The 13,694-nt window shown below is 42.3% G+C and overlaps 1 protein-coding gene across 1 annotated transcript in view; it reads left to right on the top strand.

Moving 5' to 3' along the window:
* The first annotated feature begins 626 nt into the window (after positions 1-626).
* Positions 627-13,694, top strand: part of LOC128687830 (uncharacterized) — a 79,734-nt gene continuing 66,666 nt past the window's right edge. Inside the window, exons 1-2 of the mRNA XM_070083834.1 lie at positions 627-716; positions 3,755-3,968. Of these exons, the coding sequence (XP_069939935.1) occupies positions 627-716; positions 3,755-3,968 (304 nt within the window). The remainder of the gene's footprint in view (positions 717-3,754; positions 3,969-13,694) is intronic.

Here is a 13,694-nt window from a genome sequence, read left to right as displayed (position 1 = left end):
CCACGACCAGTCTACATCATATTCACGCTGGCATGACCAATGTGTACCACGACCAGTCTACATCATATTCACGCTGGCATGACCAACGTGTACCACGACCAGTCTACATCATATTCACGCTGGCATGACCAACGTGTACCACGACCAGTCTACATCATATTCACGCTGGCATGACCAATGTGCACCACGACCAGTCTACATCATATTCACGCTGGCATGACCAACGTGCACCACGACCAGTCTACATCATATTCACGCTGGCATGACCAACGTGTACCACGACCAGTCTACATCATATTCACGCTGGCATGACCAACGTGTACCACGACCAGTCTACATCATATTCACGCTGGCATGACCAACGTGTACCACGACCAGTCTACATCATATTCTCCCCTCAAGGAAGGTTCCTTGATGTTGGTGAGGGGCTCTTGATTTAGGGAATTGGATTTGTGCTCCAGTTCCCCGAATTAAGCCTGAATGCCTTCCACATCCCCCCCCAGGCGCTGTATAATCCTCTGGGTTTAGCGCTTCCCCCTTGATTATAATAATAATAATAATACATCATATTCACGCTGGCATGACCAACGTGTACCACGACCAGTCTACATCATATTCACGCTGGCATGACCAACGTGTACCACGACCAGTCTACATCATATTCACGCTGGCATGACCAACGTGTACCACGACCAGTCTACATCATATTCACGCTGGTATGACCAACGTGTACCACGACCAGTCTACATCATATTCACGCTGGCATGACCAACGTGTACCACGACCAGTCTACATCATATTCACGCTGGCATGACCAACGTGTACCACGACCAGTCTACATCATATTCACGCTGGCATGACCAATGTGTACCACGACCAGTCTACATCATATTCACGCTGGCATGACCAACGTGTACCACGACCAGTCTACATCATATTCACGCTGGCATGACCAACGTGTACCACGACCAGTCTACATCATATTCACGCTGGCATGACCAATGTGCACCACGACCAGTCTACATCATATTCACGCTGGCATGACCAACGTGCACCACGACCAGTCTACATCATATTCACGCTGGCATGACCAACGTGTACCACGACCAGTCTACATCATATTCACGCTGGCATGACCAACGTGTACCACGACCAGTCTACATCATATTCACGCTGGCATGACCAACGTGTACCACGACCAGTCTACATCATATTCCATAGTCACCAGGTCGGCTGCAGGATTTTTTCATGGTAGGAAATCTGGCGAGGACGACCCCAGGTGGGTCAAGCCTTCAATGTAGATTGAGCAGGAATACATTGAGGTCGTCCAGTAAATTGTGACGGTACCTCAGACAGTGAACACTCTTGGGATTAGTTAAAGCTCAGGTGAATATATTCACTGACTTTTCTGTGAGATAAGTTAGTGATCATAGGACTGAAAATGTCGACTCCGGAAATGAAGAGAAACCGGATGCGATGTTGGGACGAGATTCTTGAGGTGATGAATCTGGAGTGAAAAAAAAAATTAGCAGCTGTCTGTAATAGGTAAAGAAGCCCAAGCAACTCTCAAAGCAGTAGAAACACACCAGTTCTTGACACCAATAAAATTCGTAGTGCAACAAATTGCGCTCAGGATCATGCCCACAATTTTCAACGATGCAGAGCGAGTATTCGAAATCACGTTATATGCCTGCTAGATCCATGGGTGAATGTTGCACTGATTTGCTTAGGCGTCTGTGAAAGTCACTCAGTGAAATATTTCAAGGAAAACTGTCGATTGCACACTTCCTGCTTCTCAACAATGCTCTCCCCTCAAGGGTTCCAAAGGCGATCCGAATCTGCAAGACTCTGGATTCAAGATGATGTGGCACCCACCCTCTTCCACAGATCCGGATCCGTGTGACCTTCACCTGTTTCCCAAACAGTAGTTGCACATGTACGAGACGCGTTACGTGGATGATCATGAGCTCAAATCAACTACAAAAAAGTGTTTAAAGAGCAACAATTTTTTCTATTGAAAGAGAAAAACTTCATGAACGTAATAATAAGTGTAAAGTCATTCATGGTCACTGTGTTGAAAATTAAAGACAGTTCTGTTTTGCTGTTATTTCTCGTAATATGTTAGATTGCTATTTTTATTAAAAATATTATCATTATAATTTTTATTATTTTCATTATTATTATTATTATTATTATTATTATTATTATTATTATTATTATTATGATTATTATTATTATTATTATTATTATTATTATTATTATTATTATTATTATTAATATTATTATTAATTACATTAAACAACTCTAAACCATAATCGAAATGTAATAAAAGCGGGAAGAAGGGAGTTGGTCACAGAAAGTTCTCAAATAGCGTTGCCAACAACACATGAAACGCTGTGATGAGGTCAAACTTAACCAAGTCACGTTCCCTCAAGTCTTCCAACTTCACCGGAGCTTCTGTCGCAGTCTTCTTTTTACTTCCCACGGTCTCTGATTGCCGTGCCACGAACGCTCTTGTTTCATTTGTCTACGGAAATTATTTCTAATAGTAAGTAACTTGCATCAGGTCAGGGAGATTCGATGCTTTTCTTCTTTTGTAGGTCACCTGTTAAATGTGACGTTCAGATCTCAGAGTCCAGTTTGTGTGGGTGGAGTCTGCTTCAAGTTTTACAAAATCTTACCCATTTATGGGCTAGTTAACATCTGGATATACACTCGGACTTTTGAGTGAATATCCAGTGTATATCTGGTAAGCAGTGGTACTCCACAGGGCAGGTGAGGAGAGTGAGGGTTCCACAATCATCGGTACTAGAACAGTTAAGAATCTCTCTATATGATAAGTAAGACAAATATACATCACTAGGAATATTTACTGACGAAAAGTTTCGTCTGTGTAGCAGGCTTCCACAATCGAATACTAGGAGCGTCTAGCTCACCGGTGACCTCACCTGCAGGCTGCTAGTGAGGTCACATGCTACTGTCTCAGGCTAAGAAACTAATTATCTTGCGCCTAGAACGACAGACTGATTACATCAAACTACAAGTGGGCCCCCATTTTACAGTGCTTCACTTTACGGCGTATCGCTAATGCAGCGGTTTTCAATTATTGCCATTCTTCACTTATTCAGATTTACAGTAAATAAATTCTCCACTCACTATCAGCTCAGGACAAAAATATTTTATTAAGGTACGTAATGTGTGTACTGCATATGCAATATTTAAGCCTAGCTCTGTTGTTCAATTAATATATGATAGTGTAGACAAGTTATTAGTCTTATATATGCATTTGAAAATGAGAAAAAGGCCATGTTTCAATTTACAACGAATTCGTTTTACAGCAGTAGCTCGGAACCTAACCTGCTGTACAAGCGGGGTTCTCCTGTATACAGGAAGGTGAGGTGTAGCCCCCACCGCTCATTATATCTGGTGTCCCACACATCTTTACATGTATCGTAATTAAAATACTAATGAAACAAATAAGAATAATAATAATGAAATTAATGGTAATGAAAATAATAATAATGGTAATGAAAATAATAATAATAATAATAATAATAATAATAATAATAATAATAATAATAATAATAATAATAATAATAATAATAATAATAATAATAATAATAATAGTGATAATAAATTTAGTCGTAGTAGTAAAATTCATACGACGTAGTAACCTACATTTGTTCTACCAAACTTGTTTGCATCTCTCTACCTTACCAAACACTGATTCTCTTGTTTTTCTTGTGGTTGGCAGACACCCATCCCTCCACACGTGGTGTACTGGAAGCACAACGATCGTCTGCTCAACTACGACACTGAGAGGGGCGGTGTCACCGTCACGATAGACTACGGCACTAAGACATCCTCACGTCTGGTGATAGCCAACGCTGTCACTAAGGACTCAGGCAACTACACCTGCGTGGCTCCCAACACCCAACCTGCGGTGGTTCATGTCTTCGTCAGCCAAGGTACTGTGTGTGTGTGTGTGTTTTATGTGGTTGCAGAGGTTGGGTGAAATCTGGTCCTGCCTCGGGGGGATGGGGGGGATCTCAGATGTAAGAATCCTGAGAAAGACGGTCGGCTGCTGTATCGGTGTTAAGGGGCCTTTGCTTATAGTGGAAACTCAGGTGCGAGAACTTCATGTGGAGCCTAGCGAAGGTTACACTGGTCAACATAAGAGTGTGACAAGAAGTGGAGGGAAGAGAAATGGGGAAGGATAATGGGTAAAGATGAAATAGAGATATCAGATTATCGGTTACTAGTGAGGAGGAGACAACAGAAAAATCAGAATATGATTACTAGTGGGAGGGTCACAATATAAAAAGGCGAGTTGCCCACACCTCTTAACTGAGAGATTGTGATATTTATTTAATAAAAACTTGAGTAAGGATTGGTGTGTGGCACCGCTACTGGGAAGACACAGACACACTGTGATAGATCCATTCCGAAGTTTTGTGAAAAGCTCAGGCTAAAGGAAGGAATCCTGGGTAAACTTTCCAGAGGAGAAAGGAGGGAAAACTTCAGTGTGAAGGAACAGGAACGTGTGATAAACTGCTATCTTCTATGCAAACACTTACCTCCTACCTTCTAAATGCGATTCATAAACTTGGTAAACATGATTGTTGGTGTTTTCTTTCTGTCTCATTAATATGCAAGAAGACATGAAAAGCTTTCAGATTTCTTTATATTAAGTGGATATTCTCCTTCACCTTCCCCTGGGTCTCGTAATACTTCTTAATCTTCTTTATTTCAATAGGAAGATGGTTAAAATATTTCTCGTCATAAATACGTCTAGTTTAAGGTCATTAAAATACCACTTTTTCTCTATGCAAGAAAGGTATCCCTGTATTCCATAAGCCCAGCCTCTTCTACCTCAATGTATTCAAAAAGAATAGTGGAGGGTGTCATGAAACTGCAATACATCAAAATATATGAACATGTATACTTTTGTTTGAGGGCATGAATTTTTGCATGTGTTCTTTCTTTGTGGGTGTATGTATACATAGGTATTTTTATTTGTTTATGGTATATGTAATTTTTTCTATATGTGTATGTGTGCAGATGTATAATTCTACATATATTCGTGAGTATTTAAGCTTGTGTGCAAATGTATATACATATGCATGTGCTTAAATACACACAGACACAGAAACAAGCACAGACAGATACATACACACTCTCTTTCTCTCTCTCTCCCAATGCTTCAGAGACGTGGTAGGAGCTCAAGACCCCAGGTTTACTGAAGCAATGATGCGGTGGGACACCCTTGCAGACTCCTCCAGTAGACCAGTTCCTCCCAGCGAGCACAGACAGTCCCACTGGGACAAACAGATCATGGAAAAAATCACCTAACGCGATGCTTACTAACGCTTCAGGAGAGGGCAAAGCTCGTCTCCTAGCGGTGAATGCACCACACTCAGGAGATTTCCTTTAAGCTGTTCCCAATTCCTCCCTGGGCACTCGACTCGACCCACAGGCCAATCGCATTGGTGTTGCTCTTTGCCTAGCCGCCCCCATCCTCACCGAACATAGGTGTATTTGCGGCAGGGTGACGGCTGATCAGTTCGGACCTCATGGTCTCGTGTGTCACACATCAGAAGGGAAATATGCCAGACATGAGGAGGTCAACGACATCACAAAGAGAAGCCTCGCCACAGACCGTTGCCCAGCTCAACAGGAACCCCAAGTGCAGAGGTCTGACAGAAGTCAAAAGCGTCCTGATGGAGCCTCTATGCTACCATGGAAGGATGGAAAGCAGATTGCCTGGGACTACACCTGTGCCGCCGCATTGGCTAACACCTGTTTGCCATACTCCGTAGCTGTAAATGGGTGGAGCTGCCAGCCACAGGGAGACCTAGAAGACCCGCAAACATGAAAGCCTTACCGCTTGCTATAACTTTAACCCAATAGGGCCGGATACCCTTGGAGCATGAGGCACGTGTGCTCTGAAGTTCCTCAAAGAGCTGGGTGAAAAACTCATCATAGAAACCAAGGATCACAGGGCAGCCAGCTTCCTCTTTCGGAGACTCAATGTTGCGATCCAGAGGGAAAATGCCTACAGCATTCTGAGCACGCGGCCCACCGCCGGGGAGCTGGACGAAGTATTCGAGATGTAGCACTGTGTTGTTCTCTATGTTGTTTTACTCCCTATTGTATTTTTGTCTATATATTTTGTCAATGTATTTTGTCTTTAAATACAATATATATTAAATAACTGGGGTGGTAGGAGAAATTTTTTCAAACAGCTTCAGGGAGAACCTTGAGTTTTCCCTGAAGCAAGTTTATTCTTTTCTCTGAGGATGAGGGTCCCCAGGGCAGCTCCAGAGGCGGTACCTCCTGGACTTGAGTCCTGGAGATGGGAAGTACAGTGTCTGCACTCTGAAGGAGAGGTGTTAATGTTGCAGTTTTATAAACTGTAGTGTAAAGCACCTCTGGTAAGATGGTGATGGAGTGAATGATGATGAAAGTTTTTCTTTTTCGGGCCACCCTGCCTTGGTGGGAATCGGCCAGTGTGTTAATGATATATATATATATATATATATATATATATATATATATATATATATATATATATATATATATATATATATATATATACATATATATATATATATATATATATATATATATATATATATATATATATATATATATATATATATATATATATATATATATAAAATATAGGGAGGTACCACCTCTAGAACTGTAATGGGGACCCTCATCCTCAGAGAAAAGAATAAACTTGCTTCAGGGAAAACTCAAGATTCTCCCTGAAGCTGTTTGAGAATTTTCTCCTACCACCCCCTATATTATGTATATATATTTTATTTAAAGACAAAATACATTGATGAAACATTCACAAAAATATGATACAAAGTAAAACAACATAGGTAACTCAGAGCTACATCTCGAATACTTCGTCCAGCTCCCCTGCGGTGGGCCGCGTGCCCAGAATGCTGCAGGCATTTCCTCTCTGGATCGCAACACTGAGTCTCTGAAAGAGGAAGCTGGTCGCCCTGTGGTCCTTGGTTTCTATGATGAGCTTTTCACCCAGCTCTTTGAGGAACTTTAGAGCACACTTGCCCCATGCTCCAAGGGTCTCCGACCCTATTGGAATGAAGTTATAGCAAGGGGGAAGGTCTTCATATTTTCGGATCTTCTGGGTCTCCCTGTGGCTGGCAGCTCCACCCCCTTCCACTACAGAGTATGGCAAGTAGGTGTCTGCCAATGTGGCAGCACAGGTGTAGTCCCAGGCAATCTGCTTTCCATCCTTATATGGGAAACAAATAATGTCGTGTGTATTGTAAGACAGTGTGAATAATATACATAGTGTGCAAATTTATATGTATTGTACTCCCCTCATCCCTCTCCCCGGGCTAACCCCAACCAACAACCTGCGCCTCCCCCACCCGGTTCCCAGCAGCAGTTTTCCCCTTCCCCTCCAAGCCCCTCGCCAGCCCCTCGCCAGCCCCTCAAACTCCACCGCAGTCAAGTTCACTACCTTCCACGCACCATACCCACTCAGAATGTCGTACTCCACTCCTACAGTCTAGTCTAGGTAAATGGATGCCAACCAGGAGGAAGAAAGCAGCCAGGGAAATGGCACGGCTGGCACTACCATGAGAAGCAAGTGTTGGTCATGCTTACAGCTTCGTTGTTCCAACTCTAATGGTTTCCTCCGCAAACACGGTAGTTGCTCTGGTTCAGGATGTCCTCCTGTGGAAAGTGATAATCCAGAGCCACCTCAGGCACCTGAACCCACTCCAACAGATCTCATCTCATCAGACAATATCTTGGCAGATAAAACACATAGGCAACATTTAGGCAACTTTATTCTGAAACGTTTCGCCTACACATAGGCTTCTTCAGCCGAGTACAGAAAGTAGGCAGGAACAGTAGAGATGTGAAGACGATGTAATCAGTTCATCACCCTTTAAGTCGTAGAATTTAGGTTGTCAGTCTCTCACCCTGGAGAAGTTATGTTCCATGGTCTGGAACTAACTGAAGATCAAGTGACAGTGTTGAGACTTAATACTGTCGGAAGCAGAGGTGCAGAGTAGTAGTAGTGAGAATGTAGCCACTGAGAAGTCATGTCCCTCTCAGATCAAACAATTCTCACTTGAAAAAGTTGTACAACTTTTTCAAAAAGTTGTACAACTTTTTCAAGTCAGAATTCCTGACGACATTAAACCTTTCTTTTTGGTGCACTTAAAGAGAAGGATGGAGGAATTTGGCGTATTGCAGTGGGCACCACTTTTCACCGCCTCGTTTCCAAAGCTGCTGTCCGAAGCATTCGCGCAGAGGCAGCCATGATACTTCAACTAAACCAGCTTGGCTTTGGGGTCTCTCAAGGAAGTGAAGCAGCGGTTCATGCATCAAGAGCGTATATCAACAACCTGCCTGAGGACAATGCAGTGGTAAAGTTAGACTTCAAGAATGCATTTAATCTCGTAAAAAGAGATGTATTAGGAGCGGTACAAGAACATTTCTCTGGTGTCGTTCCCTTTGTTTCTGCTGGATATAGCAAAGAATCAGTGATCCTCTTTGGAGAGCATGAAATCACATCATCGGAGGGTGTCCAGCAAAGGGGATCCTCTTGCACTATTTCTTTTCTGTATAGCAGTTAGGGAAATCACAGTCAGACTGACCTGTAAGCTAAACATCTGGTTCCTGGACGATGGCACAATAGCAGGTACAAAGGCGTCGCTCCTAGATGATCTTACACAGGTGATGACATGGGGACAGGAAATGGGTCTCATCCTGAATCCATCCAAATGTGAAATCATCTCAGTCAGTCAACAAGTGATAAATGCAGTGAGATCCAAACTACCAGGAGCATCAGTCATTGCCCCTACATATAGTGTCTTGCTTTGAACGCCTCTGGGAAGCGATGCCATTGACACAATTTTCAGGAAGAAATTAGAAGAGTTGAAGAGAATGGAACAACGAATAGGCAATCTTGACACCCACGATGCCTTGCACCTTCTCACAAAGTGCTTGAGTCTGCCCAGGTGACATATTTCCTAAGATATGCACCTTCATGTGATAACCCACCCTATACTGCACGAATATGACAGTATCCTGAGGCAGCTTTTCATGGAAGTACTTAACCTTACTCTAGAAGACAGGCAGTGAAACCAAGCTACACTTCCAGTCAGAGTAGGAGGCATTGGTGTACGCAAGTCATCACAGATTGTGCTACCTGCTTTTCTGTCCTCATGCATAGCATCCAGAGGGCTTGTAGCAGCGATTCTCTCTAAATATCATAGGGACAAGATTGGAGTCCAGGACCAAAAGTTCATTGACGGAGCCATGATCTGGGATAATCTAACGGGCTCTGAAACAAGACCTGCTCCCCCAACAACTACAAACAGTCGCACTAGGATGGTCCAATAGTGGAGAATATAGCCTCGACAATGCTTCAGAGTGTGTCAGGGAAGGATAGAACCCGTCTCCTGGCAGTGAGAGCTCCTCATGCAGGGGACTTTCTGCTGACTGTTCCTAACTCCAGCCTTGGCACACGTCTCGACCCACAGACAAACCCGCATTGGTGTTGCCCTTCGACTTGCTGCCCCTATTCTCGCAGAACACAGGTGCTGTAAATCTGAGGGAAAGATTGCAAGACATGAGGAGGTTAATAACATTATCAAGAGGAGCCTCAGAACAACAAGATGCCCAGCAGTAAGGGAGCCACCCCAACTATGCAGATCTGATGGCAGACAAAAGCGTCACAAAAGCGTCCTGGACAGACGGTAGGCATGTGGTGTGGGACTACACATGTGCATCTACCTTGGCTGATACCTATCTCCAATATACCAGGGAGGAAGGAGGGGCAGCTGCCAGCTTCAGGGAGTTCCAAAAGTCTAGAAAATATGGAGAACTTGCCCATCATTATATGTTTGTTCTCATAGGCTCAGAGACCCTTGGGTCACAGGAGCTAGGCAAAAAACTCATCAGGGCAACTAGGGATCCCAGGGCAGCTAGTTTTCTGTTCCAACAACTCAGTGCGGCCGTTCAGAGGGGTATATGCCTGCTGTATTTTGGGCACGCATCTCAGCTCTGAGGAGCTGGATGAGATTTTCGCATTGTAATCAGTGACAAACACGTGACATTGTGCACTAGACATGTGTCTCTCACACCTCATGTACTGTATGTGCCGTCTTTGTATCTGCAGTGTATAGCCTAAATCTTCTGTACCATGTTGTGTCATAAAATATGCCTATTGGTAAAAAAAATGAAAAGATGGGGTGATAGAGAAAGTGGAATATTCAAACGGCTTCAGGAAGAAATCCAAATATTCTTCCTTGAAACCTTTTTATCCACTTCTCCGAGGCTATGGGTCCCACAATTTACACCAGAGGTGGACCCCATATATATATGTATATATATATATATATATATATATATATATATATATATATATATATATATATATATATATATATATATATATATATATATATCATTGAATAAGTAAAAAGTCTTAATGCTTCAGCGCTTGGAATTTCCCTATTATTTCACAGTAGTAGTTTTGCATACTGAGATATCACCTGTTAACTGTGATCTTATTGCATATTGTAAACATTCACTTAAAAAGAGAAGAAGAAAAACTTTATAAAATTGGAATGCTTGAATGTGCGTGGATGTAGTGCAGATGACAAGTAAGAGATGATTGCTGATGTTATGAATGAAAAGAAGTTGGATGTCCTGGCTCTAAGCGAAACAAAGGTGAAGGAGGTAGGTTTCAGTGGGGAGAAATAAATGGAATTAAGTCAGGAGTATCTGAGAGAATTAGAGCTAAGGAAAGGGTAGCAATAATGTTGAAGAATCAGTTATAGAAGGAGAAGAGGGAATATAAATCTGTGAATTAAAATATGGGTCGGATTTAAAATGGCTCATAATAAGAGTGTAGGCAACTGGAGAATAGTGGAGTGTAGAGGAGAGAGGGAGATTTTGGGAAATGTTAAGCGAATGCATAGGAACCTTTGAACCAAGTGAGAGAGTAATTGTGGTAGGGGACCTAAATGCTAAAGTAGGAGAAACATTAAGAGAGGGTGTGGTAGGTTGGTAGATAAGACACATAGGCAACATTTAGGCAACTTTATTTCGAAACGTTTCGCCTACACAGTAGGTTTCTTCAGTCGAGTACAGAAAGTAGGTGGTAGCAGTAGAGATGTGAAGACGATGTAATCAGTCCATCACCCTTGAAGTCGTAGATTTGAGGTTGTCAGTCCCTCAGCCTGGAGAAGTTCTGTTCCAAAGTCTGGAACTAACTGAAGATCAAGCGACAGTGTTGAGACTTCAATACTGTCGGAAGGAGAGGTGCAGAGTAGTAGTAGTACTGAGAATGTAGCCACTGAGAAGTCATGTCCCTCTCAGATCAAACAGTTCTCACTTGAAAAAGTTGTCCAAGGTGTTTTCTCTTCTGTACCAAGATGCCATTGTGTTGCAGTGTCTGACAGAGTGAATATCAAATGGTATACAATACCTGTCGGTATTGTATACCATTTGATATTCACTCGGTGTGGTAGGTAAGTTTGGGGTGCCAGGTGTAAAGGATAATGGGAGCCCTTTGATTGAATTTTGTATAGGTCAGTCCATCAATCTTGAATCAATCAAGACTGATGGACTGACCACATCGACTCAAGGTTGAGGGACTGATTGCCTCATTCTCCTCCTGTTCTTCAAGATTCTCCTTTGTATGGACTGATGAAGCCACTGTGTGGCGAAACGTTTCCTCAATAAAGATACCCAAGAGTTGCACATGTGTCTAATTTATCAACATGTCGGTTCTCTGAACCATTCATCTACAAACAGTTGCTGTTTGATGATGACACTGTGTACTTGGGAGATTCTGAAGAGAAGTTGCAGAGGTTGGTGGATGAATTTGGTAGGGTATGTAAAAGAAGAAAATTAAAAGTGAATGTAGGAAAGAGTAAGATTATGATGATTACGAAAAGATTAGGTGACAATAGATTGGATGTCAGATTGGAGGGAGAGACTATGGAGGAGGTGAATGTATTCAGATATCTGGGAGTGGATGTGTCAGCAGATGGGTCTATGAAAGATGAGGTGAATCATAGAATTGATGAGGGAAAAAGGATGAGCGGTGCACTTGGGAGTCTGTGGAGACAAAGAACTTTGTCCTTGGAGGCAAAGAGGGGAATATATGAGAGTATAGTTTTACCAGCGCTCTTATATGGGTGAAAAGCATGGGTGATGAATGTTGCAGCAAGGAGAAGGCTGGAGGCAATGGAGATGTCATGTCTGAGGGCAATGTGTGGTGTGAATATACCGCAGAGAATTCGTAGTTTGGAAGTTAGGAGGAGGTGCAGGATTGCCAAAACTGTTGTCCAGAGAACTGAGGAAGGGTTGTTGAGGTGGTTTGGACATGTAGAGAGAATGAAACTAAACAGAATGACTTCAAGAGTGTATAAATCTGTATTGGAGGGTTGGCGGGGTAGGGGTCGGCCAAGGAAAGGTTGGAAGGAAGGGGTAAAGGAGGTTTTGTGTGCGAGGGACTTGGACTTCCAGCAAGCATGCATGAAGGTATTTGATAGGAGTGAATGGAGACAAATGGTTTTTAATACTTGACGTACTGTTGGAATGTGAGCAAAGTAACATTTACGAAGGGATTCACGGAAATCGGCAGGCCGGACTTGAGTCCTGGAAATGGGAAGTACAGTGTCTGCACTCAGAAGGAGGGGTGTTAATGTTGCAGTTTTATAAGCTGTAGTGTAGAGCACCCTTCTGGCAAGACAATGATGGAGTGAATGATGATGAAAGTTTTTTTTTTTTCAGGCCACCCTGCCTTGGTGGGAATCGGCCGATGTGTTAATAAATAAAATATATATATATATATATATATATATATATATATATATATATATATATATATATATATATATATATATATATATATATATATATATTTATATAGATATATTTAGCACGAGTTTATTTGGCACGATTTGAGTATAGCACGACTGAAGAATTGAGGCACAATTTTATGTAACACGTCTTATGAAGAATTTAACACAATTCAGTTTGTGGGAAGGTAAAATCAACTTCCCTTTTCCTCAAGCGGCCGCCTTGTTGTGGTTCAGCTGGGGAGACCTCCCCCCCTCCCCAGCTACCCCCCCCCCCCCAGACACCACCCAACAATCAAAACATTCTCACTTCATACTTGTCCAGTCCAACTTCTCTGCTACAAGCTTGTGATTGTGAATTGTGTTTTGATCTTTTAATTGCTATATTTTGTATCTACCAACTGACTGACTTACTGAATGACTTGACTGAATGAATTGACTGACTTACTGAATGACTTGACTGTCTTGCTGAACGACTTGACTGACTTAGTGAACAACTTGACTGACTTACTGAATGACTTACTGAATGAATTGACTGACTTACTGAACGACTTGACTGACTTACTGAATGACTTGACTGACTTACTGAATGACTTGACTTACTTACTGAATGTCTTGACTGACTTACTGAATGACTTGATTGACTTACTGAATGACTTGACTGACTTACTGAACCACTTGACTGAATTACTGAACGACTTGACTGACTTACTGAATAACTTGACTGACTTACAGAATCACTTGACTGACTTGTTGAACGACTTGATTGACTAATTGACAAAGTTAGACACTCCAGTACAACCATCAACTTCAGTACCGGAA

This window comes from Cherax quadricarinatus, chromosome 10, assembly GCF_038502225.1.
Source record: "Cherax quadricarinatus isolate ZL_2023a chromosome 10, ASM3850222v1, whole genome shotgun sequence".
NCBI classification, from domain to species: domain Eukaryota; kingdom Metazoa; phylum Arthropoda; class Malacostraca; order Decapoda; family Parastacidae; genus Cherax; species Cherax quadricarinatus.
The sequence above is the reverse complement of the archived record's forward strand: the minus strand, read 5'-3'. Positions and strand labels throughout refer to the sequence as shown.